At 40.1% G+C, this 18,473-nt stretch overlaps 2 protein-coding genes across 2 annotated transcripts in view; both read right to left on the reverse strand.

Annotated features, from left to right (window-relative positions):
• The window catches only part of Dennd1b (DENN domain containing 1B), a 292,621-nt gene extending 277,646 nt beyond the window's left edge, over positions 1-14,975 (reverse strand). The window contains exons 1-2 of the mRNA XM_023707369.1: positions 14,880-14,975; positions 14,405-14,430 (exon numbers count right to left, since the gene is read on the reverse strand). Of these exons, the coding sequence (XP_023563137.1) occupies positions 14,405-14,430; positions 14,880-14,975 (122 nt within the window). The remainder of the gene's footprint in view (positions 1-14,404; positions 14,431-14,879) is intronic.
• On the reverse strand, positions 9,661-9,915 carry LOC101587750 (40S ribosomal protein S27-like). The gene has a single exon (XM_004625308.1). It carries the CDS (start codon positions 9,913-9,915, stop codon positions 9,661-9,663), a length of 255 nt encoding a protein of 84 aa, XP_004625365.1.
• Positions 14,976-18,473: the final 3,498 nt, after the last annotated feature.

Genomic DNA, 18,473 nt, shown 5'->3' on the forward strand with positions numbered 1-18,473 from the left:
GGCGGCGCCCGCGCGCGCGCGAGGAGCCCGGGTGTCCCCAGCCGCGCCGGCCAGCTGCCCCTGGGGGCCAGTGGGGCCATGGGCGCGGGCTCCAGCCTTCCAGCGCGAAGGACCTGGAAAAGCACCTTGCCCGGAGCGGCGGGGCTGCGCGCACCGCGAGCGCGGGTCTGAGCGCCTTGCTTTCAGGCTGCAAACTCCGGGCTGAAGTTCTCGCTCCCGGCTTCTGCCTGGTTCCCGAGCTCTGAAACCCAGCGCGGGCCGCTCCTGATGCAGCAGTGTTCAGACTCGTGCACCTGCTAAGCGGTCCTGCCAAGTAGCGGAGCCCTAGTGCTCCGCTCGCCTGCGCAGATGGAACACGTTCCTACATAAGGCTGCCCCATAACCAGGCGCACTTGCCCATATGTCCACGGGGTGCCAGGCCCCCTAGACTGGTAGCTTAGGGGAGTCAAAGAGAGCGCCAGCAGAGAATCGCTGGGGGGCAGAGGGAGAGGCTAGAGAGGCTCAGGTTAAGGCTGTGCATGCCCTCCCAGTGCTCGCCGCAGTCAAATTAGGGTCCTTCATCCGCAAGAAACTGGGCCAGGCTGTGAACAACGGTTAAAACCAGACTTCAGACCAGGCCCATCTGGTACTGACTGCTTATTGTCCTTTCTACCTCTTCCTCTCCTCTGTTGCCTCACATTTGAGATGTACAGAGACGAAGCAAAAGTCTTAGGCACGCAAAAGATTACCCTGGAGGGCCGGACAGTTTGTTACACAGATCTTCTAGAGACGACCTTCACTATAGCAGCCTCGAAACCTGGCTCGACTGATTTCCACCCAGGTGGGGGTGGTGTCAGTCTGTATTTGTGCAGACCATAAGAAGACGAGAGGAAAGCAAAGTAGTATGGCTATGCTGTGAGTCATGAAATAAGTCAGAGAAGGAGGCTTGGGAATTAAGAAAAGAACTTAGAATCAGTTAAGCTCAATTACAATGATCTTAGATGTTTTTGCCAGACATGGTGCTATTTGATCAGCCAAGCAGAACATATTGTAGAGCCATGGACCATCATTCAAAAATGAAGACAGGCTATATGAAAAGAGACAAGTTATAGGTTAGCATAGTGTACAGAGTCATGACTGGGGTATGCTTAACTTCAGTTTCTCAGTTCCTACATTTGTAAAATGGAAATTATTCCGTGTCATGTGAGCAGTGTTATCTTAAAGGTTTTAAAGTTTTACAGATTTGTGTGCTCTTCTGACATATTTTTCTGTCCACTTCAGTTTCACAGTTGTGGCAACCACATCACATACATTTTTTTTCCCCAAGTAAAGATTTCATCGCCAAAGAAATCAGCATGCTCCAAAGCCTTCAAATTCTGTAAGAACCCACTTCTGCTCCAAGAGTTACTGAATTATTCCAACTTCTCCTTTCATTATGAGGAACTCTTCTGCAAAGAAAAGAGCCCTACCTACGGTGCTTATATTATGACTTTTTAATTTGGGATGAGAAAACAGTACCATTGTTTTCTATCCACTGTTGCATTTTTAAGTGGCAGTCAAATCCCTACGTATTATAACATTGTTATTCAGCTTATGCCAACCAAGTACATGGAGAGCAAATGACATGCACGATTCATAGCAGATTTTTTAAACAACTTTTAGGGCCAGTCAGATAGCTCATCCGACTGCTACCAGGGCCGCAGTGCTGTGCCGGCCCCGCCCCCAGGACATGCTGAGATGGGGACTGAGACTGGACATTGTGGCGCATGCCTGTAATCCCAGCGCTAGGAAGACTGCAAACAAGAGGATCACTGTGAACTCCATCTGTGTAGTGAGACCCTGTACAAAACACATTAAAAAAATGGAAAAAAAAAAAAGACCCTACTTTTGGAGGGAGACTATAATAGTGAAGGGCTTTATTTGTTCTGATTTTCCTGAGAACACAGATGAATATGAGATATACATGTAATTAAAATTACTGAAAAGAATTTAATATACTCTTATCATGATAGTACATCTATTGAAACCAGTAGTATAACTTTAGTAATACTCATTTAATATACCATCATATACTATAAGAGAAATACACAAAAGGCAAACTTGCATATTGGTGCATGATATTCCCAAGATCACATCTCAGCATTATTATTTCCTACTTGATGATTGCTAGGACATTTTTTAAAACCATGAGAATATGGTCTGTAAGTTACTACTACTTGGAGAATTATTTTAAATTGTTTTGTGTGGATTTGTAAAATATGTTCTGAGGCCAGGGGTATAAACACGGCACTTGTGTAATATATGCAAGGCCCTGGGTTCCCTTCTCAGGCCTACAGGAAAGAAAAGAATACGTGTTCTAACACTTGCAGATACAGTATTCTAACAGTCTGCCCTTGATTAGGTGGGATTTGTGTTGTTGACACATTCTCATCTGCATCACAGTACAGGCCAACCAGCAATTCAATTAATGAGAAGTTAGTTAAGATATACCAATATGTGGGTAGGTTTATCCATTTCAAGATACAGTTCGGTCATTTTTTTCTTTATACAGCTTATAGCTATGGTACAATATACATAGTGGGTTTTTTATACTGACTAGATGAGTTGAGCCATTTATCACTATGTTGTGATTTTTTTTTTTTTTTTGGTGGAACCAGGGATTGAACTCAGGCCCTTGTGCTTGCCAGGGAAGCACTTATTCCACTGAGCCATCTCACTGCCCCCACCGCCTTTTTTTTAGTACAGAGTCTACAGGGTCTCACTACGTAGATCAGATTCATAGTGATCCACCTGTGTTCAGCCTCCCAAAAGCTGGGATTACAGGTGTGCGCCACCATGCCCAGTCTCAATCACTGTCTCAGCGTGAGGTCCCTGCATCTGCCTAAGGAGGTGCTTTCATCTGCTGAGTTATTTGGCTGGCCCTGTTATGACTTTCTTTTGCTTTGATATTAAATAGTTTTCTTCTGAATAGTATTTGCACAATGTTAGTTTGTCTCTTTCTATCCTTTTGTAATCTTCCAAAATTGTCATGTTTTGGATCTAACAAATTTCAACTTTGGTTTTACACTAGTTTAATTATCTTTGATTCTTAGATTGAGCTTTTAGACTATTTGCATCTATTATAATTGCTGATAAATTTGAACTTACTTCTGCCACTCAGGGCTGTGCTTCCCATTAACTTCTCCTGACTTATGCTTCTTCTTTCTCCTTTGCTCCTTGTGCTTTTTATACCCTTATTTCTGGCCACCTCTCCCCAGTAATCTGATTTGGAAGTTACATGCTCTATTCATTTGGTAAATATGTTAAAAACTCTAACAGGCAATTTGTTTTGTTGTTGTTTGTTTATTTGCATTTTGGAAACGTTGTCTGTTTAGAGACAGGGGCTCTCTTCCAGGTCTTCCAGGTTGGACTTACTCACCGTGTAGCCCAGGTTGGCCTTGAACTCACGATGATCCTCCTGCTTCAACCTCTGGAGTGTTATAATTAAAGCTATATGCCACCATGTTCAACTTCAAATAAGTAATTCTAAATGATTAAATCCAGAGTTCAGCACTCTATCCATCCTCTCCCAAAAACACAAGAGCCTTGAAAACTACATTATGAATTTCTAATATAGACATCCCTCATTTCACAACCAAGTTCCATTCTTGCAACTAGGTCATTAAATGAACTGGTTGCTAAGTGAGAATTTGTACACAGTATGCATATTACAATATTTAAAACAAAGAAAAGGTCAACGCAAACACCAACTTGATGGCTTTGCTTTTATTTGCATAACTCTTACATGCAATACTGTAATGCATAAAATCATAGTACCATACTGAAGAGTCCAATTATCAAAAGCTACAGCACTATCTGAACAAGATGTACTCCACAACAAAGATATTGCGGCTCCATGGTCAAGATGTATAGAACTACACACAAAAAAGTGAGTGTAAGTCCCAGCACTAGATCCTAAGTCCAAACACTCATTAAACAGGTAGCTTATTAAACAAGGAATATCTGTACAGTATTTGTTTGGATTTACCAGGACATTGTCATTTATTTTGCTTGCCTTTTCTTACTTTCACCTGACAACTTCCTAGGATCCCTTTATTTCTGCCTAAAATATGCGCTATAGTTGTTAGCATGTTCCATTTTTTGTTTGAGTGGAAATACATATTTTACCATATATTCCTCTCTATATTTAAGGTTTTTCTTTTAGTCTTTAGTTTCTTCTATAGTTTTACTATGAAGAATGTATAGATTATTTTGTTCAACCTTCTTGATTTCCTTTGTTCTTTAACTCTAGATTGGTAATTTCATCTATTCTCAAACACTGCACTCCATTCTTTTTTTCTGTTCTTTTTTATTGTACACTTATTTTCTTTCTACTTTCCATTCTCTTAACATATTTTCATAGCTCTCTCTTTCTGTCTCTCTCTGTGTGTCTCTCTCTGTCTCTCTGTCTCTCTCTCTCTCCTCCTCCTCTGCCCCTCCCCCCAGCTCAGTCACATTCTGGAAATCTCTCTGATATCTTCCTTTTCTCTGATTTACAGTTGTCTCTCTGTTAAAGTTTTTTTTTTTTTTTTAACTTTTACCTTAGATTCATTCTAAAGCTATGTTTGGTTAGTTTTTTTAAAAAAATTTGCTTCCCTTTACCTTACATTTTATGCCTTCCCTCAATGTCTTAAAATGTACTGAACATACATTTTGAATTCTATTTCTGAAAATTGTAATAGCTGTAGGATTTGTGGTACTGACTTTTTTTTTTCTTTGTGGAACCAGTGATTAAACTCAGGCCCTTGCACTTGCCAGGGAAGCACTTATTCTACTGAGCCCCCTGACATTTCATTTGAATTTTTCTTGCTTGCTTTTACTTATGGTCCCTTATTTTATTCTATATGTGGTGATTTCTTTTGATATTATCTGATCCTTAAAGTTGTATACATAGAAGTTTAGTGAGGACTGAAATGAGTTCTCTGGAGAGGATATTCATTTATTTCTCAGCTTAGAAATTTGCACCACACAAATGAGATCTGGCTTGTAGCTGTGAATCCTGCTGGAGCCTGAAAAGGTTCAATTTCAGTGTGAGACCACCAGGCTATTTTAAGTCTCATTTGGGTGTGTGTTTTATAAGAAGTATTCTATTGGAATTCCCACATTGGGAAGGGTCTTCAGCCTCATAAAGCCATGACAGAAGGTGCTTAAGCCCATCTAGTGTAACAAATGTTATCAAGATGAAAGGTAGCTCTTAAGGTGACTTTCACTTGTCCTGCTCCTTCAAGGACTTCTTTGATTGCTTACTTTTTAAAAAAAAAATTTTTTTTTTTGGCAGAACCTAGGATTGAACTCAGTCCCTTGCACTTGCCAGGGAAGTGCTTATTCTGCTGAGCCATCTCCCCATCCCCTTTTTAAAAATTTATTTATTTATTTATTTATTTATTTATTTATTTATTTATTTGGTTCAGGGTCTTGCTACACAGCTTGCATTCATAGGATCCTCCTGTCTCAGCCTGCCCAGCCCTGGGATTACAGGTGCATGCCACCAGGCCTGCTTTCGTTGGCCGGCATGGTATGCAATACTGAGGATTGAACCTGGATCCTGGCACTTGCAAAGCAGTCACTTAGACCACTGAGCTATCTTCCAGCCCTGATTGCCTACTCTTGAATGAACCTAAAACACACTGTAGAGCTGGAGTTGCACGTTGGTGACCTAGCATGTGCTTACCATGTAGGAGGCTATGAGTTTAATCCCCAGCACCAAACATTTAAAAATATATGTTTATAAGACTGGGCATGGTGGTGCACATCTACAATCCCAGACCTGGGGAGGCTGAAAACAGGAGGATCACTATGAGTCTGAGCTACATAGTGAAACCCTGTACCAAATACATAAAATTTTAAAAAAGCAAAACAATGAATTGGATAAAGAAGCTCTTTAAAATATTTTGTTCAGGTTTAATTCTGAATTTGTCGTGGATTGTGATGGAAATTTTGACTAACTGATCATGATTACATAGTTACGTGAAATAGTTCACTTGACTACAATCTCACATAAAATGAATAGCAACATTAAGGGGGGGCACTTTTTTGAGGCAGGGTCTTGCTATGCAGTTCAGTTCATGGCCTTGAGCCTTGAGCTCCCTTTTTAACTCAGACTGGTCTCAAATGAGCAACAATCCTCCAACCTCAGCATCCCAAGTGCTATGATTATAAGTGTGCACCACCACGCCCAGCTTAATGGCAACATTTTATTCACTTAATGATACCCACCTTCCTCGAGTCACCCCCAAATGATCCCTGACTCATTTATCCTTATATACCTTATACACTAACCTTGTGGAAAAATCCAAGTTCAGTCTTTCAATGATGCAAAGTCCCAGTTTCCCAACACAGGGGTCTGTTGTCAACCCCAAGAGTAACCTCTGGTTTCCCAAACTTTAGCTACTTAGCCACAGGGAAATTTTCCTTAGACAGATATCAGATGTTATTGATACCTAAGAGCACCTCCTTGGTGCTCCTTTTCCCTTGGAGTGTCAAAAGAAAAATATTGCAAACTCTAGAATGGCAATTTTTAAATAATCTCAATATTGTTCAAAACTCAATATAACAAGTAGAAATGCGGGCTGTGGACCTCACCAATTTGTACCAAACTTTTGAGTTTCACGTAATTAAAAGTAAGCTTTGAGATGACTCATAATCTTTGGTCAGCATTCCCTAGAATCCAACTTTACATAGCTTTCTATTATTCTTCTTAGGTTAGATTTCTTAATGGTGTCATAGTCTTCATTCATTACGGAAGAAAAATTGTTTATGTAAAAGTATTTTTACAAATCACATTTCTTTAAGGAAACTATGTTTAAAATATTTTGTCACAACCTGACTTTTAAAACAACTGAAAGAACCTTAAAGAAAGCACTGAACATGCATATGATTCTTTAAATATTTACCAGCAATGTAAGGTGATATAAAAATGAGATCTTTAGTAAGACATATATTCAAAAACTGAAGATAGGAGGAGAGAATTTAGGAGCAATATCTTTCCTGAAGGTATGCCTCTCAGTTACTGTCACATCCCATAGTTGGCATTATTAAGTTGATTTAAAAATCCAACTCCAATTAAATGTCTCAGAATTTTTAGACAAAGGGGCTCAAATAATTTCGATATCTTTCTTTGGTAACAAATATGGACCTATCCAAAGCATCTTAAAATTCAAGTGGTACATTTGTATTTGTTTCTTTTGCTGTTAAAATTTTAGTGAAAGAATAATAAATTGCTCAAAAATAATATAGCACATACCGTGCTTGTAATTTCCAGCAATTTAGCAATACTCTGTCTCAACTATAAAGTAATAAAACTGACATATAGTTCACTGTGAAGGACGTGAGTTCAATCCACAGTGACACATGCATGCAAGCACCCACGCACGCGCACGCGCGCGCACACACACACACACACACGAAAGCAAAGAAAAAAAATAGTTTTCCTTTCCCCCTTTTTCAGGTGATCTGTCCATTGTTGCAAAATAAATTTTCTTACCTCTGACTAGCCTCTTCTAGTTCATCCTTATCTTCATTCCTTGGTCTGCTAGACATTGGAAAATTTAAAACAATCCTTGGAATTAGGAGTAAAGAGTATCTGAAGCAGGGTATGACCAGCAGATTGCAATCAATAGAGTCAAATAATGTTCGGGGACTCGGTGAAAAGCTATACTTGGCCTTTAAGACAAGAGTCGATGCTTGTGTAACCAGGTAGCACACCTGGGTGAAGCACAGCCTTACTCCACCCAGTGGATACTCCACACAAATAACAACATCATCATGTGTGACAGCTCTGCATACACCCATTTAATACTCAGATGCATGAGTAATCACATCCAAAGAGCAATGTCCATAGAATTTACTAGAAGAAAACATAAGAGAGCATATCTAATGTCATGCTAATAGTTCAAGGAAGTCAGCAAGCCCTATAAGCAGGGTATGATCAGCAGATTTCTGGTAAGTAGAGAAATTCCCAAAGTAAATAGAGAAATAATCAAAATGAATTCCTTTGTGTCATGTTTCATTTTTCCTAAAATACAAGAAAAAAACTAGGCAAATATTACATGTACTTGTATATTATTGATTGTGATTGGGGTAGGTCATACCAGCAAAGGGAATTAAGTCAGATAACCAGGGCAAATTCCATAGCTGATGATTCTTGAAGCAATAAAAAGATTGAAAAATCCAAAATATTTGTTAGCCCCTCTGCATTTCCTACTGCTGCAAATAAACAAGGTAAAAATAAACAAAAGCAGAGTTTTCCTGGGCTTCAAAAGTGTGGATATGACCTTATTTTTCTACTGTTGTTTCGACGTCACCAACCTAAGACCTAGGTGTGAATATAATAAAAGTTTTCTCTTCAGTCTTTGAGAAAGAAGAAGCAGGAAAACAGCAGCTCCGGAAAACTGAGCAAGTTCTTCTTGGGTGACTGGAAAGTTATTCGCTTCTCTTATAAGAAGGGCTGCCTCGCCCCTTTTTCTTCAGTCTATGTGCATCAAGTAGACTCTTGACATCTTCTTGACACCATCATCCAGGACAGCTGGACTTGGGTGGAATGCAAGGAGGCTTTTAAAGCTATGATTCAGCCTGAGAGTTTGCATGTGACTTAAAAGAATTGCTACATCAGTAGGGACTGACTGCTTTTTTCTGCTTGCAACACAGCTGTTTCCTGGATCTTCACTTCCTTTGTGGACAGAGTTGAGGAGCAGGGACAGAGAACACAGTGTGTCCATGGTGCATAGTAATTATACTGTGTCCCCACCATGCTTACTAAGAAAACTACCCAATAGGTGCTGCTGATTTCTATTCTCTGATGATGTGAATAAAGCCATTGATTATCATGTGGCCGATTTCTTTACCTCTATGATTTATAAACAAGTATGTTGCACTTCTTCTTTAAATAAGCAGGTATGAGATCTTAAGTAATACATACATGGATTTATGAAGAGAGGCCTAATATTAGAACTAGAAGAAGGCTTTACAACTAGTAGCCTATTATTAAGTTAGAGACAAAGCACTCTAGAAAAAATACTTAGAAAAAAATCCTCTCCATATGCAACAGAAAAAAATATAACTTTATTTCTTAACAATTGAGTCACTGGATCATATCACATACAAAGACTTTATGCACATATCAGAAAAATAAGCCTTACCACATAGGCAATTTTATAGCTGTGATTTTTTTTCCAAGTGCTTTATGATCGTTTTTTATTAGCTAGGTCTCTCTGTAGTCCTGTGAGTTAGAGAATAGTAGGTAAAACAGGTACTGTAAATGAAGCAAGAAGCTAGCTCTCCAGGGAGATTCTATTTCCAAGAATGACTGCATGGAAGGTGCTTCCCTGTGTTAGCCAGGGCCATCAGAAAATACAAGTCATCCTGTATGACACTACCGAGCCATTTGGAAAAGCTGCTTTCTTTATGAAGCTCAGAAGTATCTGTTTTTGCTTTACTCGCCTTCTCTCTTTCAAAACAAAGCAAGCAAAGTGCAACTGAGTTGATATTTCAATTCAGAACCTTTTATTATGATATGATACTTCCCTCACTGATATTTTAAATGGAAGGTGACAGCCCTAAACAGTGCATGAGGTATGATTTTTTTTTAATATCCAAAATGTGTTTATTGGGATGGCTTCCCACTCATCTTGATTGAGGGTACTGTTAGTGCTGCTTCCTCCTGAACGAACATCCTTCTGTGAGCCTTGCTCTCCCTCCTGCAGGCTGGCACAGGACAGTGGAGCAGCCAACACACAGAACTACCGTCTGTGCACAGCTAAAGACCGTGATGATTTTATAGCATCCTGGGCACTTCACGTCCATGAAGTAGGAACTGGGGCTCTGTACCAGGCGCTTCTTCTTATGCTTCCTCTTCTCCTCCTCCGGAGAGGGATGATGGAGATCTTTTGCGAGAGGCATGTTCTGGTGGGGAGGTCATCACCGCCAGAAAGGCTGAGGTATGATTTTTTTTTTTTACATTTATTTATTTGTGTGTGTGTGTGTGTGTGTGTGTGTGTGTGGCCAGCTCAGCCCACCAGGGGGCAGGGCTGGCTGGCATGTGGTGCTGGGGAATCGAACCGCGGTCCCTGTGTTTTGCCAAGCTTGTTCCAAGTAGGTGCTTTAGACCACTGAGCCATCTCACCAGCCCCTGAGGTATGATTTTTAAAATGCAGGGAATATTTAAAATTTTTAATGTGTTATAGTAAAAGACACCGAGTCATTAATCCCCCCCCAAAAGTACTCCGCTCAATTTAACACCCTTATTCCATTATCCTTTCCACCTTCTGAAACACTTCTGGAAGTCTCTTTCCTGGGAATCTGTATTTGTGCTGTTGTGGTTGCTGTGATGACCTGAATCATTTCAAGTCATTTACCACCATAGTCACTTTGGCTGTGGGGAGGAGCCAGCAGCTGCCCAACGTCAGGCCTAGTGCATTCAGTAGATGAGGACACTCTGTGCTGCTTTTGTGAACCTGCCTTTCTGCCGGAGGCCATAAACCAGCAGCATTCAGTGTATATTTTTACCACATCTCATAAAAACAAGCATCAAAGAGGACTTGCAGAACTGCTTCCCAAGTGCCAGGAACAACGAGGCGGATGTGTGCAAGGTGAGGAGGAACACTGTAAGGGGAACTAATAGCAGTGTGTCTTTTACTATGTAAATTTTTCTAAACATTTGCCAGATAAATCAGCAGAGGGGCCCACTGCAAGTTCAAAGCCTGTCAGGACTACATCACAAGACCCTGTCTCAAACAACAACAACAACAACAACAACAACAACAACAATAAATAAATGAACAAATATTCACTGCATATTTCAATCACTCCATGTAGTCAAAACTTTAAGAGTTCTCTGTATAAGTTGAAAGACAAAAAGAAATTCATCTTTAGAAGAAACAAGAGGGAATATTGGCTTGTTATTATTCTGTATTGTTACAGATTTAATGAAAACTAAAAAAAAATTATTTTATTTTTATGTTTGCTTCTGTGGATTAAACCACAGGCCTTTGCACTGACTTATATCCCTGGCCTTTTTTATTTTTTATTTTATGACAGTCTTCATAAATTACTAACTTGCCTAGGCTGATCTTGCAATCCTCCTGCCTCAGCCTCCCAGAGTGCTGGGATTACAAACCTGGGCCACCATATTTAGTTTGAAAGAAATATGCTTGGTATAATCAATCTATAGAAAAACTGTGGCCAGGCATGGTGTCATATGCCAGTTACTGGGAACCCAAGATATAAGGATCACAACTTCAAGCCTGCCTGGCAACTTAGAAAGACTGTCTCAAATGAAAAGAAAATGTACAAAAAAAAAAAAAAAAAAAGGTGAAGTTGTAGCTCAGTGGTAGTGTTGGCCTCATGAGCACAAGCTCCTGGTTTGAATCTCTACTATATCCCCCAAGAAAACAAAAAAAAAGAAACAAAAAAAAAAAAATGTGTCTTTTAGGGAAAAAAGCTTTGTTTAGAAACTGGATTTCCTAAACAGCAAAGATGAAAACTAAAGTGTAATTCTCTATCAACCTTCATAAAAGTTTAAAATAAACCTAATTTTGTATCATTCTATTTTTTATTATTTGTGATATGCAACTTATAATTTTAATGTTTTCACGAAAATTATGCGCTGGAAAAAACTTATGCATTGGAAGATTTTTTTTAACTGAAATAACTTCCAATTATAGAAGTCTTTTCCCATGGTGATTTATAGGATCTTCAAGCTAATATAAATATTCCATTAATATTTGGGTCTAGGCCTACATAGTACCTCAGTAGTATCTTTCAGCAAGAAAAACACTGAAGAATAAAGGCCAGACACAATTAACTAGATAGAATAAAAATCTACTCCAAATATTTGTTTCTGAGATAAAAGCACCTCACACGTGTTCAATCAAGAAAACCACCCTTACAACCCAGGATGATTTTTTTTCTTTTAAGTAGGGCCTAGAAAACTTAGCTGCCAATTAAGTGTTGAATGGCAGCACTACATCAGTTTATAAGAAACAGGTTTTGCCATCAATTTCATAAGAAACAGGTTCCAACTTCTTAGGCTCCTTCCTATCGGTTCTCACAAAGTGTGCTTCTCTGGGAGGATCAAGCTGGCACTTCAGTTGAACCCAGGTACCTTGCTTGCTCTTTGGCTTCCTTCTTCTTTTTTTTATCATTTTTCTAGAGACATTTGAAGAAACTATCTGGACTCTTTGAGTATTTATGGTCAAAATGCACATTAATCAATTAACTTGCTTGTTTACTGCAATGCCAATAGCATGCTGGGTCCCAGTTATGCCATGGCAACATTTGTGCGGCATTTCTTTTTGCACGGTAGCCCTTCCCTTGATGTCTACAATATTCTTTTTGAAAATTCACCTGTATGTGGCCAAAGGAACAACTCCAATAAAAGGCCTAGAGAACATACACCAGGTTCTCCTGCTCTTTCCCTTTGTATTCTTCATTTTGGCAAATTACTAGAAGGTGGTGGTTCTAGCTGAAAGGCTGGGTGACTTTTTCATTTGTTAATGGAAAGGTGGGAGGCCAGAGGAGGACAAAAGGCCAGTGAAGTGAAGCTATCTGCATAGTCAAGGCATATGGTACTGGTGATGAGCTCTCAGAACAGCTGCCAGGGTGGATTAGACCTGGCAGTCCTTTTAGGGTGACTTCAGTTGGTTGCCCCCCTACAAACCACTACTGAGGATTTATCTTCTATTATTTGTCTATCGTGTCTTCCATCTCTTCTCCACATTCCTCTTCTGAGTCTCAGTTCAGTTGTGCAGTTGCCCATGTTCTGCCCAGTTCTTGCTCTCCTTCTCAGATTGAGCAAGGCCTCTAAAGATTCTATGCTTTGCATTTTCAGCTCTTTTCCTGTGTTCTCTTCTCTCTCCCAGAGGAACGGGTGTGGCGTGGCTCCTGTCTCAGCCCATTTTCTGTTTTAATAACTAAATACCACAGATTGTGAAATTTATAAAGAATAGTGGTTTGGTTAGCTCATGGTTCTTGAGGCTAAGAAGGGTAAGACTATAGCACTGGTGTCCAGTGAGGGTCTTCCTGCTGCATGGAATCATGGTGCAGGGTACCACATAGCAGGACAGAGCAACGCTGTGTCTCCTCTCCTGATAGAGTCACTAACACCATCATGAGGGCCCTGCCTCATGACCTTATCCAATCCTAATTGTCTTCTCTAAGGCTTCATCTCCAGGTACATCTACATACTGCATTATAGATTAAATTTATAATTCATAAAGATGAACAATAAACACGTAAACATATAAATAGAAAAATTCTGATAATGTGTATTAAGAAAAAAACAAACAATAACGAGAGCTAAGGTACTGCAGCTAGGATAGACAAGGTACAGCTCTAGGGTAAAGATATCGGAACTGCCACTGGAAGCCAACACAACAGCTTTGTGAAGGTAATAGGAATGAGTTCTCCTGATAAAGAGAAGAGGAGACATAATATGTGTGAACCTGGAACAAGGAGATCAGTATTGTAGGAGATAATGGCAAAAAGACAGGTAGTGGCCAGACTATAAAGTGCTTTAGCAAACCGTGGTACAGACGGTATTTCTTCTACTTTTTCTGTGAAGCTATTAGAGGAAGTGTAGGAGCAAATGAAGAATTTATGGAAGATAATTATGAGGCTGCTGTAATCCAAACAAGCAATGATAGTATTCTGGATAATAGTGGCAGTGCAAATTAAGATGTTAGACATCAAAAGATAAATGGGAGGTTGCTATGGAACGTCCTGTGGAATAGCTGTGGACAAGAGGTAATGGACAGAAATAAAAGAGAAATGTGCGGGTGTGGAATGAGAAAGGGGCAGAGAGCTCCACGGGGCTGGGATGCCTGCTCCACATTCAGGTGAAGGTGTGGCCTATGCTCAGGGAAACCACTCTGCATCACTTCCATCCTCTGAGTCTTACCTATTGCCAGCCGAGTGCCCAGACACTGCAGCCAAGCAACCGAAGCTCCCTAGGCCAACTTTCAGCCCCCTGGTACTCTGGGAGCCCAGTGATCGGAACAGCTCTTCAGATTCGGGTTAAAAAGTCTGAAAATTCCACCACCTTCTTGGCCCCTTTTAAATGATTCACTGCCCCAGTAGACCCTATGAAAAAAATGAAAGCTAGAGTCCTATGGTTTGGGCAGTACATCGCAGACAGCCGAAAACACCAAACACAAAGGCAAGCGTGGGCAGCGGTGCCCTCACACTCATGGTGAATGCGTTAAGATGTTCTCTGATTGCCTTTCATTTAGTGAAGCTGATGTACAGACACTATTGGGAAAACCTAGGAGCTTAACAAGGCCAAGAAAAATCTAAGGAATCACTGGGATAACTTGAAAGAGTGCCCCGATATAGCCTGAATCAGACCCTCAGCCTTTTGAATTAAGGGTAGGAGCATTGCCTCTGTACTTACTTGGTGCTGCTGATTACAGACAGTTCCTGCAGAACCCAGAGCAGATGAGATCAGCATTCATTGCTGCACTGTCTTATGCCATCCAGTAGGCTCAGGCACGTGCTAATCAGTGCCAGAGCACAGCAACATCTTGGGCTGAGAGCTCCCACTGAGTTTGGCTGGCAATCAGAGAACCAAGTACAAGTGGCAAGAATACCAGAATATAGACAGAGTATCAGTACCACCAGATACTAAAGCATGCATAGATGAAACTCAAAAGTAATAAAGGAGGGCAGCAGTATCTCACAGTATTTCTGCTCTTTCCTCTAGATAGTGCTGATACATCCCAAAACTTCTGAAGACAAGTTAAACTATTCCTGAGAATGATCACACCAATCTATGCTGCAGTGCCCTTGAAGCCCCTGTTAGTAAAGGGACTCACATGAGTTTACTCAAATTGTATATCCCCAACTTAATCATTCTTGATTCTGAGTACAGATGTTCCTTGATTTTTCAAGGGGTTACCTGCTAACTCATTGTAAGTTGGAAGCATAAGTGAAAATGCATTTAATATAGTTAGCCTGCTGAGCATTCTGGTTTAGAGACATGGCACACTAGAATACCATGGTAGGTGCCTGGCACACACCCTGCAGAACAGGCTGTCATATCATGTAGTGTTAGCCCAGAAAAAGATCAAAATTAAAAATTTGATATGTGGTTCCTACTGATTGCTGATTGCCTTCATACCATAATAAAGTAAAAAAAAAAAAAAAGTGAGTCAAATCATCACAAGGTGGGACTGTCTTTACGTATAGATTTGGCCCTTCTGAGCCCTAATCATTGGTCTCCCTAATTTCCCAGAGTGGACATGCTGCATCAGCCAGAAAATCTGGGAAGAATATAATGCAGAGTGTTAGCAGCAAGCTGGTAGAATAGGCGTTTCTAGGGCTCATCCTTTCACAGAAATATCAATTTGAGCAGCACAGATAGCAATTTGACAAGTGTTCAATGTGAAAACAGTTTCAAATACACTAGGGTGAGAGTTTATAGCACTTGTATAGGGCACAGAAATAATAAAAGACACGTGACAGAAGATAGGAAGGCCAGTTTCACATCACCTATGTTATCCCCTCTCATCAGCCTACAGAAAGTGGGTAGAAACACCCTCTGCATGGAGGAAGAAGAGTGCTTTGCCTCACTCTCCAGCTCATGCACGGGCCACCCCAGTGAATCCACTGCCAGGCAGACAGCTGCGGACTCAGGCTCCACATCCACACTAGCCCCAGGCAGGCTCCCTGGTGTCAAGCTGGCCACAGCCCAAAGCCAGCCCCTACTGCCCCAGTCTTCAAGTTTCAGATCCACACTGGCACCAAGCCAACCCCAAGGGCTGGTTATGGACTGAAACCTCCACAAACTATGAGCTAAATGAACCTTTCTTTCTTTAACTTTGGGTGCAGGTATTTTGTCTCAGAAACAAGAGAAAAGCAACTAAGACAATATTATCAATGAAATTTTGTATTATTTAGCCACCATTTTCCAACTGCCTCCACTTCCAAAACCCTAGCAGCTACCTTTTATTCTCTGCTTCTAGAAGTCTCAATATTTCAGATTCTGTCTCTGTCTCTCTCTGTCTCTCTGTCTCTCTGTCTCTGTCTCTCTCTCTCTCTCACTCTCGCTTTTGCTTTCTTTCTGAGATTACATTATTCAATATATTAATAATTCTGCAAAATGCGACAGTGAACATGGGAATGAAGACATCCCTTTGAAAGACTGATTTCATTTCCTTTGACTATTCCATGTGGTTGGAATGTTAGCTCATAAGTTTAGTTCTATTTTCAGTTTTTTTTTTTAATGTATTTGGTACAGAGTCTCACTATGCCACTTGGACTTATAGTAAGCCTCCTGTTTCAGCCTCCCCAGTGCTGGGATTACAGGGGTGTGCCACCATGCCCAGTCTTGGTGGCCAGCTCAGTGTGCCTAGGGCAGAGCCAGCATGGCATGTGGTACTGAGGATCAAATCCAGGTCTTGCCTAGGCAGGCACTTAGGCTACTAAACTATCTCCATGGCCCTCTATTTTCAGGTTTTTGAGAAATCTTCACAACATTTTCCAAGACCTCTCTACCAATTTGCATTCTTGTCCACAGAAAACAAGAGATTTGTCTTTTCCACATTCTCATCAACACTTATCTATTGCTCACTGATGACAGCTATCATAATAGGTATGAGGTATTATCTATAGGTTTAATTTATATTTCCACAGTGCTTAGTGATTTTGAGCACTTTTTCATATAGTTGTGGGCTACTTTTAAAAGTATAGCTCTTGTGTCCAGTAGAAGTTATTCTTATCAGTTCAAAACAGACTTTCATTGACTATTCGATGTGTTCTGTAAGCCTCATCATAACCACAAAGAAAACCTGCAGTAGGTGTATAAAAGATAAAGAAATTAAAGCATAGGCCTAAGAAAATTATCAAATAACAGAAGAAGACAATAAAAGGAAGAAACAATAGTCTAGAAACAATTAATAAAAACAGTAGTGATAAATCTTTACCTATTAATATTTTAAATATAAACAAATTAAATTCACTATTCATAACATGTACCATATTACCATATTATTTTAAAATCCTACAATTAACTGTATGTTCTCACACTGATTCATTGTAGCTTTAGGGATGTACATAGGCGAAAAGTGATGAGATAGATGTATATTTCATGAACATGATAACCAAAAAATAATAGCAGCTACACTTATATCAAAGAAAATAGACTAAGTAAAAACTATAACAAGGGACAGAGAAGGTTATTATGTGATGATGATGATGGGGTTGGTTAATTAAGAAGATAGAAAAACCATAAATATATGCACACCTAAATCTATAAGGTAAATATTAACTGAAGGAAGAAATAGCATAAAACACAATAGCAATAGGGCACTTCCATATCCCACTTCCAACTATAGATGTGTCTTCCAGACATAAAATCCAGATCTTTGCTACATCATACATAAACAGACCTAACAGACAAGTGCACAATATTCTATTTGTCTTAGTTACTTTTCTCTTGTTGCTAAAACAAAACACCCCAAATCCAAAGTTAAAGGGGGAAAAGTTTATTTGGCGCATAGTTTGTAGAGGTTGCAGGCCATCGTTGGCTGCCTCCAGCACAGGGTGGCATGACAGACAAGCGTTTCAAAGGAGAAACAGTTCATGGTGGGCAGAGGATAGCACAGTAAGCAAGGGAAACGAAGCAGGCCTCTTTCTGTCCTTTATATTTTATCCAGGCCACGGAGATTAGGGCAGTGCCAAACCAATCAGTGGGCTGATTTAGTAATCACCCACCTTTAATCCTAGTACCTTTAATCCTAGCATTGCACCATGAGTCAGTCACACACTCTACTTTCAGGCACCTCTGAAAAGCCCCACCTATGATTGCATGAGGCTTTGGGGTTATCTAGACACAGGCCATAACCTTACTCAACAGCAGGGGGAATACATATACTTTTCAAGCACACATGGACTATTCTCCAGGACTGATAATGCGTTAGGTTACAAAACAAGTTTTAGACTAAGAAGAGCAAATTCATAACAAATGGTATAAAGCTAAAAACCAGGGCCAGCAAGACAGTGCAGCAGATTAAGTGTCTGCTTAGGCAAATGCAGGGACCACCATTTGATTCCTGGCATCACATGCCATGCCAACCCCAACCTCAGGTGCACTGAGCCAGGGACTAAGTCTGGGTGTGGTGGTGTGCGCCTGTAATCCCAGGGTTGGGGAGCCTGAAAACAGGAGGATCATTATGAGTTTGAGCTATGTAATGAAGCTATGTACCAAACACATTTAAAAAGAAAAAAAAGAGAAAAAAAAGAAAAAAAAAACCTCCTATCAAAGAGAAGTAACTGGTGGTTTTATCTGTGAATTCTATCAAATATGTATCAATTAACATCATTTCATTTTCAAATGTTTCAGAAAAAAAATAAAGAGGAAGGAATACCTTTAGATTCATTTTATCAGGCTATCATTTATCCCTATACCAAAGTCAAACATGCTACAAAAATATACAATTATAGACAAGCATACCTTATGAACA

The sequence above is a fragment of the Octodon degus genome, unplaced genomic scaffold (assembly GCF_000260255.1).
Source record: "Octodon degus isolate 3935 unplaced genomic scaffold, OctDeg1.0 scaffold00009, whole genome shotgun sequence".
NCBI classification, from domain to species: Eukaryota; Metazoa; Chordata; class Mammalia; order Rodentia; family Octodontidae; genus Octodon; species Octodon degus.

Coding starts and splice junctions, on each gene's coding strand:
- LOC101587750 (XM_004625308.1), bottom strand. CDS start 9,915: ATGCCTCTCGCAAAAGATCTCCATCATCCCTCTCCGGAGGAGGAGAAG.